Genomic DNA, 23,262 nt, shown 5'->3' with positions numbered 1-23,262 from the left:
GAATCCAACAACATATCAAAAATATCAGACAACACGACCAGGTGGGATTCATCCCAGGTGCACAAGGATGGTTCAACATAGGCAAATCAATCAACATCATACACCACATTAACAAACGAAAAGTCAAAAACCACACGATCATCTCAATAGATGCAGAAAGAGCATTTGACAAAGTCCAATATCCATTCATGAGCAAAACCCTTACCAAAGTGGGTATAGAGGGAACATACCTTAACATAATCAAAGCCATTTATGACAAACCCACAGCAAATATGATACTCAATGGAGAAAAGCTGAAAGCCTTCCCACTAAAATCTGGAACAAGGCAAGGATGCCCACTCTCACCACTGTTACTCAACATAGTATTGGAAATCCTAGCCACAGGAATCAGGCAAACAAAAGAAATAAAAGGCATCCAAATAGGAAGAGAAGAGGTAAAACTGTTTCTGTATGCAGATGACATACTATATAGAGAAAACCCCAAGGACTCAACCCCAAAACTACTTGAACTGATCAACAAATTCAGCAAAGTAGCAGGATATAAGATTACCATTCAGAAATCAGTTGCATTTCTGTATACTAACAATGAAATATTAGAAAAGGAATACAAAAATACCTTTCAAAATTGCACCCCCCAAAATCAAATACCTGGGAATCTACCTGACCAGGGAGGTAAAAGACTTATATGTTGAGAACTATAAAACATTCATCAGGGAAATTAAAGAAGATGTAAAGAAATGGAAATATATTCCATGCTTCTGGGTTGGAAAAATTAATATTGTAATAATGGCCATACTACCCAAAGCAATCTACAGATTCAATGGTTCTAGTTCATTTTAAAAGAAGAAGAGGAACACTTACCTTGCTCATGATTCTAAAAAGAACATTTCTAATGCTTCGCATTAAGAATAACTTTTGCTGTAGGTATTTGGAAAATGCTCTTTAGTTAAGGCACCATTTGCTACTCTTCACTTGCTAAAATCTTAATTATGAAAGTATACTGAATCTACTAATTAACCTCTGGCTGCGTTAAGATAACTAGGCTGGTTTTCTTCTTAACTAATGAAGGGTATATTTTGCCCTTTTTTTAGTTTATTGAGTCTTCTCTATTTTTTCTGTTAGTCTAACTGTCCATTTTATTTTTTCAAAAAAATCAATTCTGTTTTGCAGAATTTTCATACTGTTTTTCTAGTCTAGTTCTTCCAGGAACCCATAGTCTCTTTCTCCCTCTGGTGTCCAACTTGTGTACTGACTAGGGGCCAGGACAAGAACGCAGCTTCACTGCTCTCTGGCTGCTTTCCTAGAAGCCATCTCCCAATCTAGCAGAGCTGTGCCTGGATGAACAGCAAACTTCTCTTGTCCCTTTTCCTTTGTTCCTAGCTGCACCCACAAACTATGCCTAAACCAGCCCTTCCGACAGCGCCATGAGAGGACAGGACTCTCTGGTATGCTCTACTCTTTTTTTCCCCTAGAGAAAAATCTCAGGCTAAAGTGCTCTCTCCTGATGTTGAGCTGTACTAGCTTGGGAAGGATGAAAAGAGGCAACGTGAAATTTGTTCTTAGCCTTTTCACTGTGGCTGTCCTTGCTTTGTGCCAGTCTCAAGTACTGCAACTTTTTAACAGTATTCTGGACACTCCTTACAGAATATGTATTAAGGGGCACATACCATTATTAAATCAGTGTTTTCCGTGGGGGAATGAGGGCTGGTACTTCCTCTACTATCTTGCTGATGGCATTCTCTACAGCTTACTGAATTGAAAGTTTTTTTCATTAATTTTCAGTCTTTTGTTGCTTTGTTGTTATCCAATAATCGACGTTCTAGTTTTCTCCTGAAAAATTTTTGGCCAAATTCCACAGATTTTAATATGGATTGCTTTGATTATCATACAGCTATAAACTGCAATTTACATTCATTTAAGTGAATAATTTTTAAATGTCAAGTTACAAAGCCCTCAATTTGGATGAGAACTTCTTTATTTAACTCAAGCATAAGTTATTGTGATTAGTGACTGTGTCCCATATGACTCCAAACTTTTTTAACATTTGTTGAGATTTCTTTCCAGTGAATGTTTGATTTTATTACAACAAATTCTGTTGTTGCTGTGTTCACATACATGTACATGCATAGACATGACTAAATGGAGATTTATGAAATGATTAATGGCCATGTCTTTGTCTTTTTCTTAACGGTAAGATTACAAGTGATCTTTATTTCATTTTTTAATACTTTTCAATGTTTTCTTTTTTGTAATAGTTTTTATTTTGTGTATTTATGCATTTTTTCTTTTTCCCTTTTTTAAATTAGTTGATTTGCAATGTTGTGCCAATTTCTGCTCAACATTTTCTATAATTAGCATATATTATTTTTTATCAGAAAAAATAGTTGTCTAATTCCAAAAATTACATGTCCATAAATTACGGTAATGAATTTTTATGATAATAATGACTAATAATATGTTAAATGATATCATATAATTTAAGAAAGCAGGATGGTATAAGGACTACATTACAAAATATTCTGGAGTTCCCGTCATGGCACAGTGGAAACGAATCCGACTAGGAACCCTGAGGTTGCTCAGGTTTGATCCCTGGGCTCACTCAGCGGGCTAAGCATCCAGTGTTACGGTGAGCTGTGGTGTAGGTCGTAAATGTGACTCAGATCCCATGTTGCTGTGGCTGTGGCATAGCCAGGCAGCTACAGCTCCGATTAGACCCCTAGCCTGGGAACTTCCATATCCTGTGGGTGCTGCCCTAAAAAGCAAAAAAACAAACAAACAAAAATATTCCACCAAAATTTAAATTTTAAGAACTAGTTATTTCTGAAAGAAGTTCAATTATCTGGAAAATTCATTTTTTTGAAAAGACCTAACTCTCCAAATACTCTGGATAAATAAAGTAATATACCAACGAAACACAAATTACAAAAATACCGTATAGAAAGCTTGACAAAGAGATGTACAAAGAACATGTGTTTGGAGGGGGTGGTGTATACAATGAAGTAACTAGAGTTCATGAGTAATATAAATTTTTTCAAGGCCAAGAGTCACAAAGGGAACACTGACCTGTTGTTCTGCACTGGGATGTGAACGTACCAAGTCATCATAAAATTGTAAAAGCTTTGGGTTTTATTTTGGAAAAGGCTTATATATATTTTAGCTGATTAAAAAGCCAAATGATAGCTGTGGGTAGATATCTTGTCTGAGAAATTAGCCTAAAAGTGCTAGTTGATACTAAAAGAAAAAGTCAAATGTAAATTACAGAATGTAATACCATTATATTTTGATCTCATAGGAATGTGGTAAAACTATCAAGATGAAGAAGGAAACAACTACAGTTGCCTTATACCCAGCATCCAAATCAGTCAGCAAAGTTTACAAAACCTATCTTATTAACACCTCCTCAGGTATTTTCCTCTCTTCTCAGTCCTACCACTAGTGCCTTTGTCCAGGCCTTCATTTTTCTCTCCTGGTTTACTGCAACTATCTCTTAATTTATACACACACCACCAATCTTTTTCCCTCCAATTTAGCCTCCACTCTGTTTCTAAAAATCATGTTATTAAACACAAATCTAATCCTGTCATTTTCCTGCTTAAATACTTATTTTCTTGCATCTCCTCCCAATCTCACTCTCACAACTGCTACAACCGCCACAGCATCATCCCATCACCACCTTCCTTCAGACCAGTCATCAAATCCTAAGCTGACTGTTGCGGGTTCTCCAAAATCTGATTCCAGCCTAACTTTCTGTCCTCATCTCTTGCCTCCTGGTGCACACACACCTCGCCACACATCAGCCTTTCTAAACAACTTATTATTTCCAGAATAGATACTCTTCTCTCTGCCTCCCAACAATGCCACCTCACTGGCTCCAGCCTGACTGCCTATCTCATGCTTGATGTCATTCTAGTAAGATTTTTTCCAATTATATTACCCATTTCACACCGAGGAATACTTCATAGATATCATGTAAAGGCAAATCCAAGGCAGGCTGAAGTGCAATTTAAAAACATAAAATATAAGAGTTCACATTGTGGCTCACCAGGTTAAGAACCTGAAATAGTATCTTGAAGATTCAGTTTCAATACATAGCCTCAATCAGTGGATTAAAGAGATGGCATTGCAACAAGCTGCAGCTTAGGTCGCAGCTTCGTCTTGGATCCAGTGTCACTATGGCTGTGGCATAGGCCAGCAGGTGCAGCTCTCATTCAATCCCTAGCCTGGGAACTTCCATATGCTTCAGGTGCAGCCATAAAAATGAAATAAAATATAAAATAAACCTACAGAGAATTCCTCTGTGGCTCAGCAGTTTAAGGACCTGGCATTGTCACTGCAGCAGCTCCAGTCGCTACTATAGTATGAATTTGATCCTGGGCCCAGGAACTTCCATATGCCAAGGGCCCAGCCAAAAAATAAAACAAAAATAAAAGTAAAAGAAAATAAATCTACAGAGTGTGGTTATTGAAGTGATGATTAGAGATTATTTGCAATATTAGTAATAGGTTTTTTTAATTTTAGAACTGAGCTCTTTTATAGAAACTAGTTCAACAGTTTTTGCTTTGAAGTTAAAGAATTAGCAAAACTGCAGGTTTATAATAAGCATTTGTGATTTTAACAGGCAAATAAGAGAAATACAGAAATGAACAAATAAGTTCATCAAATAATCATTTTGAAAAGACAATCAACCTTTAAATGCTGAGGCAACTCAAATAAAATCTACAATTTTTAAACTCTAACTATAATCAATAGTTTGATCAATTAATTAAATTATTGCCCATAATTTTAGAGGAAAAATCCAGTACATTTAATACCATTACAGAATATTTTGTTTCTTAAATCAGTTATGTTAGACTACAACACTTATCCACATTGAAAATAACCTCATTTTGATATTCAGTTATAGTTTTTGTAACCTATCAATCAGTCATCTAATCTTATCTTCTCCAGAAATTGCTGATTTAGAACCCTTAATTTATCTCCTATTTCTCTTATTTGGCAATTTGGCCTGGGTTTAAGTGCTTCTAGTTAAGTGATTCATGCATGTATCTATGTGTCCTTAGCTGGGGTGACTTGTTTCTGCTCTATATAACTTGCTCAAATGGCAGCTCAGGCAGTCTTCCAAAAGAGGGAGCAGAAACATGCAAGATGTCTTGAGGCCTAGCGCTAGATATCTTGGGAATAGCACTAGAATTCCAGTGCATTCTCCTTGCCAAAACAAAAAAGTCACATCTAATCCTAGAATCAAGGAGCCAGTAGAGTTTGTACCTCCACCTCTTGTGGAAGGAGCTGCAAACACATGGCAAAGCATGTGGTTATAAGAAATAGTAACTTTATGGCTAGAGGTTTTCGAATATGATAGGTACAGGTAAACAAAAGGAGACTAATAAGAGTTAAGTCTGGAAATTTCTTCAACATTAGATAAGAAAGTTAGGTTTTTATTTGATGGTTAATGTCAATACAAATAATCAATAAATGATCTACGACATGACAGGTAAAGAGCTTTATTTGAGCCAAACTAAGGACTATAACCTGGGCAATACAGATTCAAGAAGCATTTGAAATATGTTCTGCCAGACTACAAAATGGGAAAGGCTTGTTATATAGGCAAAAACCACAAAATTACATAACATGTGTGTAAGGAATTAGGTTTGGAGCTGGCAAGAAGTATGGGTGGTTATTAAGCAAGGATTGCTTGGGGTCTGAAATGGGTGCATAATTACAAGGGGAGAACTTGAGACCATAATATTGCAGCTAGCAGCTGCTAGCATATATTGTTTTGAAAACCAGTGGTGTCTTTGAGATTGATATAGTTCAGAATATTCAAGTTCTCAAAGACGCAGGAACTTGTTTGAAACCATATCCACAATGGCCACCCAGCTCCATCTTGAATGCCTGAACCAGTTACTCCATTTTGATTTTTAAATGCATTCTTTCCCTTAATGGTTAATGCAGATATACCATGCAGGTGTGACATAAGTTAGGCTATTCTAGTTAGCATAAAGCTAAATCATGTATACATGACTTCTGCATACTGAAACCGTATAAAGGCCCTATCTCCTTGTGTTTTGAAGTAAAAGACTTTCCTTTTAGCCTCCCAGACTTCCCCTCAGTCTCAAATGGCTGACTTCAGAGTTAATGATTAAGGAGTTCCCATCATGACACTGGTTAACGAATCCAACTAGGAACCATGAGGTTGTGGGTTTGATCCCTGGCCTTGCTCAGTGGGTTAAGGATCTGGCGTTGCCGTGAGCTGTGGTGTAGGTCGCAGACGTGTCTTGGATCCCAAGTTGCTCTGACTCTGACATAGGCTGGTGGCTACAGCTTCAATTAGACCCTAGCCTGGGAACCTCCATATGCCGTGGGTACAGCCCTAAAAGGACAAAAGACCCAAAAAAAAAAAAAAAAAAAAAAGAGTTAATGATTAAGAAATATTATTACAGGAGTTCCCGTTGTGGCGCAGTGGTTAACGAATCTGACTAGGAACCATGAGGTTGTAGGTTCGATCCCTGGCCTTGCTCAGTGGGTTAACGATCCAGTGTTGCCGTGAGCTGTGGTGTAGGTCACACGCAGCTCGGATCCTGCGTTGCTGTGGCTCTGGCGTAGGCCGGCAGCTACAGCTCCGATTCGACCCCCAGCCTGGGAACCTCCATATGCTGCGGGAGCGGCCCAAGAAATGGCAAAAAGACAAAAAAAAAAAAAAAGGAAATATTATTACAGCTAAAAACTATTTAAAACACACTCTCCATTATATTATGCCGTGCCTTGGCCCACTAACTTAACTCTAACCATCTTTTCACAAATGATTTCTTCCTTGCTTATTTGCTTTCTTTTCATTGATGATTACTTTCTAGTTAAGAGTTATATTGCCTGTCTAGTGTTTTCTTTTCCTGTGAAACACTCCCTAACGCCCCCTTCCTTTTGTGAGCAGAAAGGTCAAGGTCTGATAACCCCAAAGACCACCAGAAACCATCACCAGACCATCTGACTCCAGCCTTGATGACTCTGAAGTGATCTATTCAGGGAAAAGAAAGCAGGCACCCTGATCCTTATCAATAGCCCTAAACCTTTTTTGAGCTAAACCTATAAAATCCCTTGCTAGCCCTTCTCAAGAAAGAACACAGTTTTGAGGGTATTAGACTACTGGGGCCTCCTTCACCTGGCAAAGCAATAGTGCTGTTCTTTTCGCTTCACCCAAAACTCTTGTCTCCAAGACTTAGCCAGTACCATTGTGCAGAGGCCAAGTTTTGGCTACACAATCTCAATATGTGAAAATTTCTTCCATCACTAATGAGGAACCACTTAAGATTTTAGTTCAGGATAGTGACAGGTCCAGAGTTGAACTATACCTTTCGCCTCCATTTAAAAATATTTCCATGACTCAGAAAGCAATCTAACCAGAAGAGTTCTTGGATCTTACAGTCAAGTCTCTGATCAGTCATCAGTAACTTCCTTTTAGAAAACGTTCCCATTACCTACGAAAATATAAAGTTCGCTTAAATGCTATTCCTCGCACTAGCCCTGTTGCACAGCATATCTTTGTTTCCTGCACTGACCTATGAATGCTTCCAGAACAAGAACAGGTTTCATCTTAGTCCTCATTGCATAGGGAGGTACCTGGCACAAGTAAGGCACCCCATCGTGTTTGTGGAATCAACAGTAGATGCAGTGGCCCATGGGAGAACAACTTATAGATATGTAAAACTATAGGTCTGTAAAAACAAACTGCTGTGACGAAATTACTTTCAAGTCAGTCACCCACAACGCAAAAATGATACCCAACGAGCCACACACAAGACAAAATGCTCTGCTTTACGGCAATTCCCAAGCATCGCGCCCATAGATACCGTAAAAGGAAGGAAAACCTTAGGTGGGGAAGTTCAGGCTTCCGGCTTTGCGACACCGTCAGGGCGGGAAAGTGCCCGCTGTCGGTTAGAGGGCCGTCGCCCCGCCCCCTCTGGCCGGACTTCCGCGCACCTGGGAGGCGTGTTCCGGGCAGTCAGATCCAGCGCTGGGCGCCGGTTAAGACCCCGCTCCCAGTCGCCGGTGCCATGGAGGCGCCGGTGGAGGCGGAAGTCGAGAATGAGGACGGCGACAGCAGCTGCGGGGACTTGTGCTTCATGGACAAAGGCCTGCGGAGGTAAAGGGCGCTCTGCAGCCAGGGGCGGCCCGCGCACCCCGGGCAGCGGGCAGCCTCGGTGGATCGGAGGCGCGGGGCAGCTTAGCAAGATCTCACACAAAGGCGTCTGTCATTCACCCGCCGTTCTCCACCACAACTGCGCTGCTTAAGTCCCAGATACAAATCCAACGAGCCCCCTTTCATTTTCTCCCGGAACTTAAGAGCAGCCTGGAAACTGCCGCACATCCTGATTCCCTACTAGCCTTTGACGGTCCTCTCTTCTTTGCTGGTTCTCTTTTCCTTACTGCTTATTATTTCTTTGCTTGCCCTGTAATTTTAGGTCTTCTAGGGTTCTGTCTTCTCTTTCCTCTGCTCCTTCTTCTACCTTGACAAAAAGTGGCAGCGTGGTAGTCGTGAAGCAAGAGTTTACTCCTCTTCATTAGCTTTGCTTGGATTTTCTTTACTCCCATTTTTATATCATCTTTGCAGAGCACTGTGATACATACATTCTTATACTTTTTGAAAATACTAAACACATCACATTTATTTCCCTCTTTGGTGCAGCCCAGATTTATGCAGTGTCATATTAGGCTTTTGGTTCTGTGTTGCTGATTGGTTCCAGTCTTACCTCTTACTGTATCTCCAGTTATACCCTGTGATCAGCCATACTAAGCTACAGGCAGGCAGTTCCACAGGCTTGTCTGTGACTTTCCACACACTGTTCCTTTATTGAGGCCCTTGCTGATAATTAAAGCTTATTGTTCTGGATCCTCATCTAAAGTTCCCCGGAAAAACCCCAGGAAGGTGTTTTTCAAAGGAATATTTACATTTATATTTAATAATAGCTAGCATTTACTGAATGCCATCTACATGTGCATGTGACATATATTATCACCAACCCTCGCAGCAGTTTTGCAAGGTAATAATTTTACAAGGGATAATTCTGAGACTCAGAGGATCTTTATAAGTTTCCCAACTTCATGCAGCTGGTGGATTAAATTTGAATTCAAAACTGCTTCTGTCTAATTTCATTGTCTGTTTTTCTTGCTGTACTACATTTTCTATGCAATACTAATTTCCAGAAACTGAAATGTTTCATAAAACAAATGCTGTCATTAAGAGTATGTGTTACTAGCATAAGGTCTGGCACTAAATAATAGCTAAAGAAGCTAGGTAACTGGAAAATGTTTCACATTTAGAGATTGCTAGTTTGAAATTTAGAAATGCTTTATCTCTTTTTCTGACAGGGGTTCTTATGACTTTCAGTCTGAAGAGTAAAGAATAAACTGAACGACCTTATGATATATTCAGACTTTTTTTATTTTAATATTAAATTTGAGATTCTTAATGCTAATTTAGAAGCAAAGACGAATTCCTTGTTTTCCCTTTACTCCCTGACTGCCAAACTCATTTTCCTGCTACTAGAATTGATTTCCTACAACTTTACTGTAGCTGCCCCAGAACATAAAGCAGACGCTTATGACACTGTCCCAGTTTCAGCCTCTCTGAATTATGTGTACTTCAGTTTATACTCCAGGAGCTCCTATTTTCAGGAGAGTTTCCAGTTAAAATAGCAGTAACTGAGAGAAAGAAGAAATGAGTTCCATTTAGGGGAGATAGTATTCCAAATTTCAACAAGGAAGACAGGAACTTTCTCACTACAAATAACTAGTAGTTTATTTTGAAATCAACTACATTCTGGGTTAAACAGACATTGCAGACAGTGGCAGGAATAAAATTGTAAACTCCATTACCAGACCTGCATTTATTCATGCAGTTAGGTAATAGCTACAAGATCTTGGATAAGTTATTCAATTTCTACTATATTAATCTTGGTGTCCTCAGATACCTACTGCTTGGAGGATTAAATGAGCGGAGGAAACTGAGGTTTAGAGTGGTTAATTCATTTACTCAAGTAACACAGCAAGAACAAGTGGTAGAGTCTACATTCAAATGGGGTATTAGGATTCCAGGGACTGCCTTTACAGTCTGCTGATGATTTTGTTTGCATATAAAAGCTAGAAATGCTCTGCATCACTGACCTGTCTTGGTTAGGTTCCTTGTTTATATAAATGGCCAAAATGCTAGTTAGATGTAAGAAGCACTGTACCTTATGAGGCCTTTCAAGGATACTACAAGTAGGAAGGATTTTATTATCTACATGCTATTTTATTAATTTTATTTATTCAGTCATGATTTCTAAATCTGTTTTTTACTTGTTTTTGATAATATGTATTTTCCTTTGTAGCATATCAGAGTTATCTTTAGATTCAGCCCTTCATGCCATCAATCTTCATTGCAATAACATCTCGAAGATCAAAGCCATCGATCATGTTTGGAATTTACGACATTTAGATCTGTCATCTAATCAGATAAATCAAATTGAAGGGCTAAATACACTAACAAAACTATCCACTTTAAATTTGTCCTGCAATTTGATCACAAGAATAGAAGGTTTGTAAGTGATTTTCATGTAATGCTTTGCATAAGGGAGATGATTAAAACCATTTTTCGGAGTTCTCTTGGTGGCTCAATGGTTATCGAATCCAACTAGGAACCATGAGGTTACAGGTTTGATCCCTGGCCTTGCTCAGTGGGTTAAGGATCCGGCGTTGCTGTGAGCTGAGGTGTAGGTCGCAGACGCAGCTCAGATCTGACGTTGCTATGGCTATGGAGTAGGCCAGCAGCTGCAGCTCCAGTTAGACCCCTAGCCTGGGAACCTCCAAATGCCACGGATGTGGCCCTAGAAAAGACAAAAACAGAAAACAACAACAAAAAACATTTTTCAACTTCTTCCCAAAAGAGTGGGATAAATATTATCCTAAATGCCTCCAAACTGACCATAAAATTCAGTATATAAAAAGTTTTCTTCTATAAAACTTATTCCTTTAAAAAATTATTTAACAAAGTACAGATAAAATTGATTACTCTGTTATTAGACTATGTATTTGCTTCAAAGCAGTCTGAAATAATACTGTAATACTATATAGCTCTAATTAATTGATTGTTTGAATCTTATAAAGGCTTTATTTTATTTTAGGACTTGAAGCACTAACTAATTTGACTAGACTGAATTTATCTTATAACCACATAAATGATCTTAGTGGTAAGTAGATTATGTTTTCTGTAATGCTGAATGTCTACCACATGTAATCAGTTAGACTGAGCTCGTAATGAACTGATCATTCAGTTCTAAATGAATTTTTTTTTTTTTTTTTTTTTTTTTTTTTTTGCTTTTTAGGGCTGCAGTCGCGGCATATGGAGGTTCCCAGGCTAGGGGTTGAATCGGAGCTACAGCTGCTGGCCTACACCACAGCCACAGCAACGCAGGATCTGAGCCGTGTCTGCGACCTACACCACAGCTCACAGCAATGCCAGATCCTTAACCCACTGAGCAAGGCCAGGGATCAAACCCGAAACCTCATGGTAACTAATCAGATTTGTTTCTGCTGTGCCATAACAGGAACTCCCAGTTCTTAATGAATTTTTTAGCAAAAATCTCATCTAGAGGTGTTTTTTCAATCATAATTATTTTTTATTGGTGTCAGAGCTCAGCTGAACAAACACTAAAGTAATCATAAACAGAAAAAAACTTGGTTAGAAAGGACCTACTTTGAGGAAATAATGTTTTTATCTTAGATAATTAATCAGTATACTGTTATATAGAAGGGAATGTTTCCAATAGAACTTTTTATAGTGACAGAAATATTCTATATCTGTGCTCTCTGGCAGATGTGGCCTTTGAGCTCTTGAAATGTGGCTAGTGCACTGAATAAAGGAATTTGTTATTTAATTTTAATTGAATTTTAAATTTAAAAAGCTGCATGTGGCTAGTGCCACCATATTGGACAGTATATGTAGATAACATTCTAAAAACTCTAGCAGACTGATAATCAAAGTTTGTTTTTGACCTTACCATGTCTAAGAAGTTTAAAAATCGTTAATCTTTTAACTGATTAATGTGATACACTGATAAAAAGAACAAAGTTTTAAGATTATGCTTAAAATTATCTGTCAAAACTAGCAAAATTTCTAATTATCTTTGTAATCCTTATCAGTATTTGAATCAGTCTTATTTCATTTGTTTGTTTCTCCTACTAGAAAAATACTACCCTATGCCAGGTATTTAATATACAGTAAAATAAAATAACCTGCTTCTTACCCTTAACCAAAGTAGCAACAGCATTTTATTTTTATTTTATTTTTGTCTTTTTGCCATTTTCTTGGGCCACTCTCGTGGCATGTGGAGGTTCCCAGGCTAGGGGTCGAATCGAAGCTGTAGCTGCCTGCCTACACCAGAGCCACAGCAACACGGGATCCGAACCGCATTTGCGTCACACCACAGCTCACGGCAACGCCAGGTCCTTAACCCACTGAGCAAGGCCAGGGATGGAACCCGCAACCTCATGGTTCCTAGTCAGATTCGTTAACCACTGCGCCACGACGGGAACTCCAGCAACAGCATTTTAATTTTTAAAAGCTTTTTCCCCTAAAAATGTGAAAGTATTAGAATTGAGTGTTAACTGTAGTCCTGTCTCTGCTGTGTGCTGTGTGATATTGAGCAAAGTATATTGCCCTTTGGATGCAGTATCCTTAATTAAAAAATATGAATCTTGGATAAGATAATTCATTAATTTACTTAGTAAATATTAATTAAAGATCACTATATCAAACATTGTTCTATAGTGTTGAAAAAATAACAAGTAGATTAGGTTCTTGTCATGAGACTTACATTGTAGTGGGGAAGAAAAACAATAAATGAGACATGTTAACCCTCCCCCAAAAATAAGCAAAAGATTTGAGCAGACATTTCCCCAAAAGGACATTGAAATGACAAATAAGAACATGAAAAAAAAAGCTTAGCATCCTTAATAATTAAGGAAATACAACTCAAAATTATAATGAGATTCACTGCCTACCTACTAGAATAGATGTAGGTTTAAAATTTTAAAATACTGGAGTTCCTGTCGTGGCTCAGTGGTTAACAACCTGACTAGGAACCATGACGTTGCGGGTTCGATCCCTGGCCTTCCTCAGTGGGTTAAGGATCCGGCATTGCCATGAGCTGTGGTGTAGGTCGCAGACGTGGCTCGGATCCCGCGTTGCTGTGGCTGTGGCGTAGGCTGGCAGCTACAGCTCCAATTAGACCCCCTAGCCTGGGAATCTCCATATGCTACAGGAGTGGCCCTAGAAAAGACAAAAAAAAAAAAAAAGATAAAAAAAAAATTTTTTTTTTAAATACAAAGCGCTGGTGAGATTGTGGAGCAGCTAGAACTTGCATACATTACTGGTAGAATTCAAAATTGTGAAACCACTTTGAAAAATGGTTTGAAGGTTTTTTATGTTAGACTTAGCATATAATCATGCATTTCTACTCCTAGGTGTTTACCTAAGAGAAATGAAAACATATCTAATCAAAGATCTGTATATGAATGTTAATACAGGTTTTTATGTAATCACATTTATATGATTATCTGGTAAATGGATAGATTGTGATACCATGGACTACTATTTGGCAATAAAAAGGAATGAACTATTGGCATATACAGCAACATAGATAAGTCTAAAAAGAATTATGCTAAGTAAAAGGAGCCAGACACAGAAGGCTACATTGATTTTATGTATGTGATATTCTGACAAAAGCAAAGTTACTGAGGAAAAAAGATCGTTAATTACCAGGAGTTGAAGATGAGGAGAGAAGATTGCTTTCCATAGGGGCACATTGATTGGGGTGATGAAAATGTTCTATTTCTCTGTCATAAGGGTCACATAACCATATTTGTTTGTTAAAGCACATCTAACTCTCTATAGCTTTTTTTTTTTTTTTTTTTGGTCTTTTTAGGGGCCCACGTGCAGCATATGGAAGTTCTCAGGCTGGGGGTAGAATCAGAGCTACAGCTGCTGACAGCTGCTGGTCTATACCATAGCCACAGCAACACCAGATCCCAGACCCACTGAGGGAGGCCAGGGATCAAACCCATGTCCTCATGGATAGTAGTAGGATATGTTTCCACTGAGCCACAATGGGAACTCCCTACAGTATTTATTTTCTATACAGAAAATAAGCAAACCTATAAGTTTGAATGGATAATTCTTAGGGATGATAATATTTTATATGTTCAGAAACACTTAAGTAAATAACAGCAGTTCATGATTAAAAGCATGCAAAGACACTAAGGTGCAATCCTTCCATGATAAGGGAACAGAAAGAAAGCTAGTGTGGCTAGAGCACAGCAAATAAGTGATTAATGTGCTAAGAAAGATGAGAAAATAGGCAAAAATCAGATCACAGGAGTTCCTTTTGTGGCTCAGTGGTTAATGAACCCAACTAGGATCCATGAGGGTAAGGGTTTGATCCCTAGTCTCACTCAGCGGGTTAAGGATCTGGTGTTGCCCTGAGCTGTGGTGTAGGTAATAGACATGGCTTGGATCCTGCATTGCTGTGGCTGTGGCATAGGCTGGCAGCTGTAGATTCGACCCCTAGCCTGGGAACCTCCACACGCTGCAGGTGTGGCCGTAAAAAGCAAAAAAAAAAAAAAAAAAAAAAAAAAAAAAAAAAAAAAAAAAAAAAAAAAATCAGATCACATATGGCTTCATAAGCAGAGTAAAAAGTGTGCATACTCCTAGTACAATAGGCAGCCATCAGAAAGCTTTAACAAAAGTGAATTAAATTAATTCTGTATTTAAAGGATCACTTTGGCTACTAAGTGGGTGAGGAATGGATTTTCAGCAGAACAAAAGTGAAAGTCAGGCTCTCAGTCAGGAAGCTGTTCCAGTGGTCTAGATGAGAGATGATGGAGACTTGGACTAGGTGAAAATGTTGTAGAGGAGTAAATATGCATATTTTTCATGTAGAGTTCATGAACTTCCTGGTGGATTGAGATGAGGAAATGAAGGAATCAAAGATAATTAAGACTTTTCTCTGTAGTAACAGGTAAATGATGGTACTATTTCCTGTTAGGAGAAAGATTAGAGGAGGAACAGGCTTAGAGATGAAGAGATAAAAATTAAGGATTCTCTTACATTTGAGAACCATATTAGGTGTATTTGTGCATATGTGTATAATCTGCAGCTTTGGGGTAAGACATCATGGTTGGTGTTTTAGATTTGATGCATCAGTGGTGTTTGTGGCCTTGAAACTCTGGGAGATTCTGGCAAGTATATGAATAGAAAATGGGGACCAGGAATGAGCCCTGGGGCACTTTAAAGTTGAAACCTAAAAGGGTCATGAAATTGCAACATAAGAGAAAGAACCAGTAACATGGAACAAGAGCTTAGAAATGTGATGGTAAATTAAAAAGAAATGCTGAGAACTTATAAGAATGAACGACAGGAACTCCATTCTTGTGAGTGGTCATAAAAGGCTTTTCTGAGGGTGTGACAGATGAACAGAAGTTAATAATAAAGACTGAGGAAGATAAAAAAAGGCAGACATCTAAGAAAGATGAATAGAAGTTATGAGATAAAGGTCATTAAGGGGAGGAGTTCCTGTCGTGGCTCAGTGGTTAACGAATCCGACTAGGAACCATGAGGTTGCAGGTTCGATCCCTGGCCTTGCTCAGTGGGTTAAGGATCTGGCGTTGCTGTGAGCTGTGGTGTAGGTTACAGACGCAGCTCGGATCCCATGTTGCTGTGGCTGTGTCTGTGGCGTAGGCCGGCGGCTACAGCTCCAATTAGACCCCTAGCCTGGAACCTCCATGTGCCACAGGAGCAGCCCTAGAAAAGGCAAAAAGATCATTAAAATAAAAAAATAAAGGTCATTGAGGGGAGAAGAGTATTATAGTCAGGTGAAGAAATTAGAAAAAAACGGGGGGGGTGAATGAAGTTGAATTTATAGAGAGAGAATACTCAAATAGGCAAAATTGAAAACTAAGATCTTCTGTGGAACAGTGTAGAGTGCATCTCAGAATGGTCCTTCCAAAAGAGGCAAGCCTAGGGCATTCAGCTATTAACAATTCTTTTGTCGAATGGTGCTTCTGGAGTAATTCTCTCACTCTTCTAGGCCAAACCTTTGCTGGACAAGCTCCATTTTGAAGAAGATTCTGAGCAAGGAAAAGAGAAACAGCAGGGGCTAAAGGAAACATTCTGGCTGTGTACAGGGTCCCTGTCCCCCACACCTGCCGCTGAAGTCAGGCCAGCCAAGCGGTTGTGCCAGACCCTAGTACCTTCTGCTACTATCCTAGTTCTACCTTAACATTCTCTAGATAAGCTCATGCAAGAAATGTTACCAGGGACTAAATCAAATGGATGCTATTTGTATTTATTTTATGCTCAAACCAGTGAAACTGAAGTGTTAGATTTGTCTGCTAATTAAAAATGATGTGTTGATTGAGAACCTAAAGCCACTGCTTTATTCTTATTCTCATATAAGTGCCTGGGCTTGGGGAAGTCCATTTGTTTTCTTAAAAGAGAACAGGCACCCCGGAATCCCTGGGCTAAGGCCTCAAAGAGATGCCAAACCTGTGTTTCTTCAAATCAACAATTAACTTTGCTGATGCCCTATTCTTTAGCTATAGCTGTTTGCAGCAAGGTCTTATTAATGCTGCTCCTTTGCCTCTTGAAATGTAACTATATAAAAATTCTTTTTAATTAGCTGTTAGAAAAATTACTGCTCTGACATCAAAAGACGTTTTTCCCTATTGCAGGTTTGATGCCTCTTCATGGAATCAAACATAAACTTAGATATATTGACCTACATAGTAATTGTATAGATAGTATCCATCACCTACTTCAGTGTACAGTAGGATTGCACTTCCTTACTAATCTTATTTTGGAGAAAAATGGAGAGGATAATCCTGTCTGTCATTTACCAGGTATGAAGGATTAATTTAATACTTTTTGTAACAGTTGATATGCAAAACATCTTAATTCCAGAAACTGGTATTTATGACCTCCTTTAATTAGTCTTTAACACTTTACAACTTTTTATTATGTGTTTGGAAAAACAATCACAGGTAAGTTATTTTATTGAGACAAACTAAGTTACTGTTAAGAGGATACAAGCTGAACAAATAAGTTTTATGTTGGATAAGTGAATGCCTCAAAATTAAATTGTATTTATAATATATTCTTATGGTATAATACTAAGCAGCCATAAAAAAAGAATATAGAATCTTTAGCTACTAATGAGCAGTTATCTCCAAGATGTACTACCATTAAGAGAAAGAAAAGCAAGCAAATTGCAAATCATTTCTAGTAGGCTACTATTTATATGCAAAGTATAACATATGTTACGGGTGTGTTTGCTAAAATATTAATCTAGAAGGATACACAAAACTGATAATAATGGCTAGCTTCAGTACTGGGTAAGTTGGGATCCAGAAATATAAAAAGGGCAGCTGGGAATCAGGAAATGTTGGGAAAACTTTTTACTGAGTACGTCTTGAATTATATACCATGTGAATGTGTTAAATTATTAATAAATAAGTTTTAAGAAGAAAGTTTAAACGTAACATGATATGCAGAAGATGCTGCTGAAATGCCATTTGATCCAATTCAAAAATCACTGAGGTTGGCAAAGATAAAGCAGCCCAGACTGCCATTTCTAAAACTCACCTATCTCAAATTGCTTAACCTGACAATAAGATACAAATGTAGAACATGAATATACATTCTAAAGATATATTTGGGTAGAAGGTGGCTACAGAGGCTCCATTCTCATTAATACACAGCTTTTAGGAGACTCATCCTAGAAGGGAAACCTATATTGAATAATTTTACTTTATAGAACATAATAGATTTGAGATTAACTTTGTTTTTTCCTAAGCCCATGTAATGTTAGAGTCTCCCTGAAAAACAGGGCAGATTTCTGTTTTGGGAGGAAACCCTTTTCTTGGAAGAAAAGCTTATCTCTAAAACAAATTTATTTTACTTTACTAACCCACAAGTTGGATTTTTTTTTTTTTTTTTTTTTTTTTTTTTGCTATCTCAGGAACCCCTAGTTTGAACCTATAGTTCCTATAGTTTGAACCTTTGTTTTTCACTTTCTTTCCTAGATATTTCTCTGAACACAGTTGCCCTCCCCCCAGAATTATTACTGAAGTTACTTTTCTTTCCTCAGAATTTCTAATATTAATATGCCAAACTTCTTCCCCTTTTTTTTGAAGTTATCCAACTATTGGTTTTAAAATGACTCTTAAGTAAAATTAAAGTGTTTCTATTAGCCTAACACCAAACTAATGTTAATTTACTGTATTTCTCGTATTTAATTATACTTAGGGAAAATAAACATATTCTTAAGTACTTGATAGATTGCTCACTTAATTATATGCAGTTTAGGAGGGAAAAGTGGGAATGTTTAAATCTGTTAATGCTGTGGCCTCACTAGTAAATTCTGGCTGTTATTCTCATCCTCCCGATGTATATTTATACTAATCAACTACAAATAAATGAGATATGTTTGGCTTCTTGTCTAGAATAAATTGCTACTGGTTTCATGTATATATAGCTTTAAATCAATTTTATGAAAGAATTCAGAGATGGTAATTTTAACTTTCTGACCTTCATCAGGAGGGTGTTAGGGGACAGACTAGGGAGTATTGTTTTGTTTGTTTTATATTTATTGATTGTGTACTAGAGAAGGACTAAGTAACTTATTACAAGTTTATTATTTGCATTCCAGGACTAATTTTATCATTTAGGTGATGTTTCTGGTAGCTGATAAATTTACTTATTCTAGAAATGATTAACTGTTTGTTTTTTTTTTTAATGTTTAAGTTTTCATTTTGAATGATTTGTTTCCAAGGGTACAGAGCAATTATGCTCCAGACTTTGCCACAGCTTAGAATCCTAGATTGCAAGAACATATTTGGTGAACCAGTAAATACAGCAGAAATAAACTCATCTCACCTACAGTGCTTTGAAGGTCTTTTGGATAATTTAGTTTCTTCTGATTCTCCCCTAAATATAAGTGAAGATGAGGTATAGTACTCAGTTTTTTTCCTAATATAAAATATATCTTCAAATTTTAATTAAATATAAATGTAAATTTAAAAGATTTTTGTCTGTTTCTGTGTCACAGATCATTGACAGTATGCCAGTGGTGACACCACCCATCGATGAGATAGCTCCCTTGGATCAGTTTGCAAATACACCAACAGATACTGGTTTGGCATCCCTTATGTCTGTGTGTCCATCTTCTGAGCAAGAGAAAGTTAATAATGAAAATGATTTTCAGAATGAGATGAAACTTCAGAAATTAGATGATCAAATTTTACAGCTTCTCAATGAAGTAAATATTTTTCTTATTTTTCTAAGCAATGTGTTTGTTGAAGTGAAAGTAGTTAAGGAAATATAAAATAAAATTTGCATACAAGCTAACCAATTGGAACCAATTTATATATAGGGCATTTGTATATATGTATTTTTTTTCCTTATTAACAAATAGGATTCTATCCTAGTGGTAGTGGCAGAAAAGGGTAACATAATTTTGGGGGGGGGGGGGGTTGCCATCCCATAGTATACTGAGTTCCTTCATGGGCCAGGGATCAGATCCCAGCCACAGTTAACCTACTCCACAGCTGTGGCAACGCTGGATCCTTTAACCCACTTTGCAGGGTGGGGATGAGCCTGTGTCCTAGCACTGAAGAGAGCCACCTGCATTAGGGTGGGAACTCCATAGCATACTTTTTCCACTCATTTTCCTTAATGGTCTCCTTCAATCTTCATTATGTAATTCCTTTGATGTTCTTCTGTACTTCACCTTATTTCCACCCACTCACTTTTTATTTCAAGTAAACTGAGAACTCTTTGGATTCAGTGCTTATTAACATAGAGAACATGTGAGCTACTTTTGGCCTCTACTTTCTTTTCAGTTGTTCAATGGTCAAAACAACTTCTAGGACTTAAGAGCTAAGTAGCAAGTTATTTTACAAAATTCCTACTTCAGTTACTGTTTATAGCAGACCTTCACCAAATTAATCACTGCTTTTCTGAAACAGTAATCCTTTGTTATCCCAGCTACTGTTTCTCTGGATTTTAGAATCTTTGAACCAGATGGATGATCTGTAATTCCTAGAATTTACTGCCATTTGAGTTTTTAGCCTTCTCTAGCATTCTTGCTCTGATCTACAGTGACAGTTGTTTTCTTGAGCATCACACCTCTGAGAATTCAATGGGTTTTTATTTTATCCCCTGCCTGGATGTAGGGAAGAAACATTGTAGTATAGGCTTGAGAGACTATTAGTCAGAAGTCACTTTGACCTAGAAATTTGTAATTGAATTTTAATATTTAAATTTTTTCTCAGAGTGGAAAATGCTTATGGAATCATGGTTGAGTGGGTTCTCGATTATCTTGAACTCTGTCTTAGCTCTAACACTAATAATGTTTGATAAACAAGAAGTCTGCCAGAGGTGAGTAAATAAGGCTACAAGGATTCTGTATGCCAGAAATCCTGGCTGTTTCAGTTTAGGCCACAGAGGTAGATAGTATAATGGGGACAAGAATGCTGGCAGATACATTCTTTGACATCATTGATAACATATTATACTGAGCTATTAGACTCTTTGTGTCCTCAGGTTTCATATTCTATCTTCTCTAATGGCTGCCTCTTCTATCAATTTCAGAACTTAGTTTTAAGCTTAATAACTTATATTTGAGGTGAACTTTTCAACTTCTCTTATGCCATCCTAATTTCATTATAACCTAATTTCAATCAAGTAGATAAGGACTAATATGGCATTGTTCTTATTAAATAGAAAAGAAAATCAGAAGTTTTAGAATAAAGAGTCCTTTATTTTAGTGAGGCAGAATTAAACCTCAAACCCAAATCTCCTGATACCCAATCTGGTATTCTTTCCACTGTCATGCTTCTCATTCAACTGGTGATAATTCTTCCTACTTTGTTATTAAGAATAGGAGTCTAGCTGTCCAGGGGAAAAAGATGATTTATTGCTGTGCATATAGAAAATGTTTAGGAAAAGGACTTCTTGTTTGCTAACTTAGTGTAAAGAATAAACATGCCGTTTGAATTTCAGTTGATATATACACTCAAATAATTTTATTTCAAAAGTATCAATTTATAAGTAAAGTCGTGAAGTTACTGAAAATGTGCTGTAATATATTGACAGTTATTCTTAACTATTAGACTTATTACTATACTGATTTCAAGAATTCTCTCTATGAAAGCCTTTGTCTTTTGTTTTCATTTTTCCCTACTATTTAATTATGAATATTTCATTTATTTACTTATTTATGTATTTACTAGCCACACGTAGGGTGTGTGGAAGTTCCTGGGCCAGGAATTGAACCTGTGCCACAACAGTGACAACACTGCATCCTTAAGTTACTGTGCCACCAGGGAACTCCTTTAGTGAACATTTTAAAACTGAGAGCAAATTTAAGAGAATTTCTTAGTAAATACCCGTATACCTACCAACTATATTTTACCATCAATATTATACTATACTTATTTCATAATATGTCTATGAAACTATCTTATGATGTGTTTCAAAATGAATTACATATAATCAGTATACTCCCCACTAAATACTCAAGTCTACATGTCATTATACAGTAGTATTTCTTTACATTTTTTTAAACTCTACATTTTATTTATCTATCTATCTCTCTCTCTCTCTCTCTCTCTCTCTCTCTCTCTCTCTCTATCTTTTTAGGGTGGCACCCGTAGTATTTGGATGTTCCCAGGCTAGGGGTCAAATCAGAGCTGCAGCTGCCAGCCTACATCACAGCTCATGGCAACACTGGATCTTTAACCCACTGAGCAAGGCCAGAGATAGAACCCGCATCCTTATGTATCCTAGTTGGGTTCATTACTGCTGAGCCGCAGTAGGAACTCCTCTTCACAGTTTTTTACTTTATTTTTACTTTTGCCTTTTTTTGATATAAAATACAAATGTGTGTATTTGCTGAATTGACAGTGTGTATGCCTGTTACCCAAACTTTTATAAACATTACTATCATAGAAGAATGTTCCCTCATGCCACTTCTCACAAGCAGTCCTCTCCTACAGGCCCCTCCACCATTCTCAGTCACTTTTCTCTTTTCTCTTTTTTTTTTTTTGCCATAGATTATTTAATACTTAAGTCCAGAATCTAATATAAATGGAATCATACAGTCTATACCCTTGTGTAAGGCCTCTTTCACTCAGCATAACCTTGAAATCAGTCCGTGTTATTTTGTATATCAGTAGTTTCCAGAACAAGTGAATCCACATCACAGAGAAAGAAAATTGGCTTTATAGAAAATATAGCCATTCCAACCTTCTTATGCTCATAAGTCACGATACGTCTTTTTCCATCAATCTACTTTTTGTTTCTTCTTTTTTTTTTCTTTTCAGAGCCATACCTGTGGCATGTGGAAGCTCCCAGCCTCGGGGTCAAATCAGAGCTGCAGCTGCTGGCCTATACTGCAGCCACAGCAAGGCCTGATCCACATCTGTGACCTGCATTGAAGCTCACGGCAATGCCAGATGGTAAATCCACTGAGCGAGGCCAGGTATCACCCATATCCTCATGGGTACTAGTTGGGTTCTTAACCCTCTAAGCCACAATGGGAACTCCTGCTTTTTTTTTTTTTAATAACAGCTTTATTGAGCTATAATTCACTTACATAAAACTCAATGGTTTGTACCCATAGCATTCATCACCATTTCCCACAGCCCTAGGCAACCACTAATCAATTTTCTTTCCATGTGGATTTACCTGTTCTAGAAATTTCATGTAAATAAAATCATACAACATGTGGTCCGTTGTGACTGGCTTCTTTCAATTAATATAATATTTCAAGTTTTATCCATTTTGTAGCATGTATTAGTACTTTTTTCTTCTTATTGTCAAATAATATTCTGTTGTATGAATAATACAACATTTTATTTATCCATTCACTACTTTTTTTACTATTATGAGTAGTACTTCTAGGATATTCATATATAAGCATTTGTGTGGACATATGTTTTCTCTTGGCCATATATCCAGTATGGAATTGCTAGGCTGCATGGTAACTTTGTGTTTAACGTTTTGAGGAATGACAAGACTATTTTTAAAGCAGCCGTACCATTTTATATTTACACCAGTAGTGATTTTAACTTGTCTATATCTTTCTATTTAAAATGAGTCTTGGGAGTTCCTGTCGTGGCTCAGTGGTTAACGAATCCGACTAGGAACCATGAGGCTGTAGGTTCGATCCC

General features: G+C 37.4%; 1 protein-coding gene across 7 annotated transcripts in view; it reads left to right on the top strand.

Moving 5' to 3' along the window:
* The window catches only part of LRRCC1 (leucine rich repeat and coiled-coil centrosomal protein 1), a 45,566-nt gene continuing 30,088 nt past the window's right edge, over positions 7,785 to 23,262 (top strand). For 3 of the 7 annotated variants that reach the window (XM_021089164.1, XM_021089162.1, XM_021089165.1), the window contains exons 1-6: positions 7,785 to 8,137; positions 10,365 to 10,570; positions 11,157 to 11,222; positions 16,762 to 16,929; positions 18,861 to 19,036; positions 19,137 to 19,346. In XM_021089164.1, the coding sequence (XP_020944823.1) occupies positions 7,800 to 8,137; positions 10,365 to 10,570; positions 11,157 to 11,222; positions 16,762 to 16,929; positions 18,861 to 19,036; positions 19,137 to 19,346 (1,164 nt within the window). In that variant the 5' untranslated portion in view covers positions 7,785 to 7,799. Of the gene's footprint in view, positions 8,138 to 10,364; positions 10,571 to 11,156; positions 11,223 to 16,118; positions 16,930 to 18,860; positions 19,037 to 19,136; positions 19,347 to 23,262 lie in introns of all 7 variants that reach the window. The other 4 variants (XM_021089167.1, XM_021089163.1, XM_021089166.1 and 1 more) reach the window with 4 other exon arrangements.

This window comes from Sus scrofa, chromosome 4, assembly GCF_000003025.6.
Source record: "Sus scrofa isolate TJ Tabasco breed Duroc chromosome 4, Sscrofa11.1, whole genome shotgun sequence".
NCBI lineage: Eukaryota > Metazoa > Chordata > Mammalia > Artiodactyla > Suidae > Sus > Sus scrofa.
The sequence above is the reverse complement of the archived record's forward strand: the minus strand, read 5'-3'. Positions and strand labels throughout refer to the sequence as shown.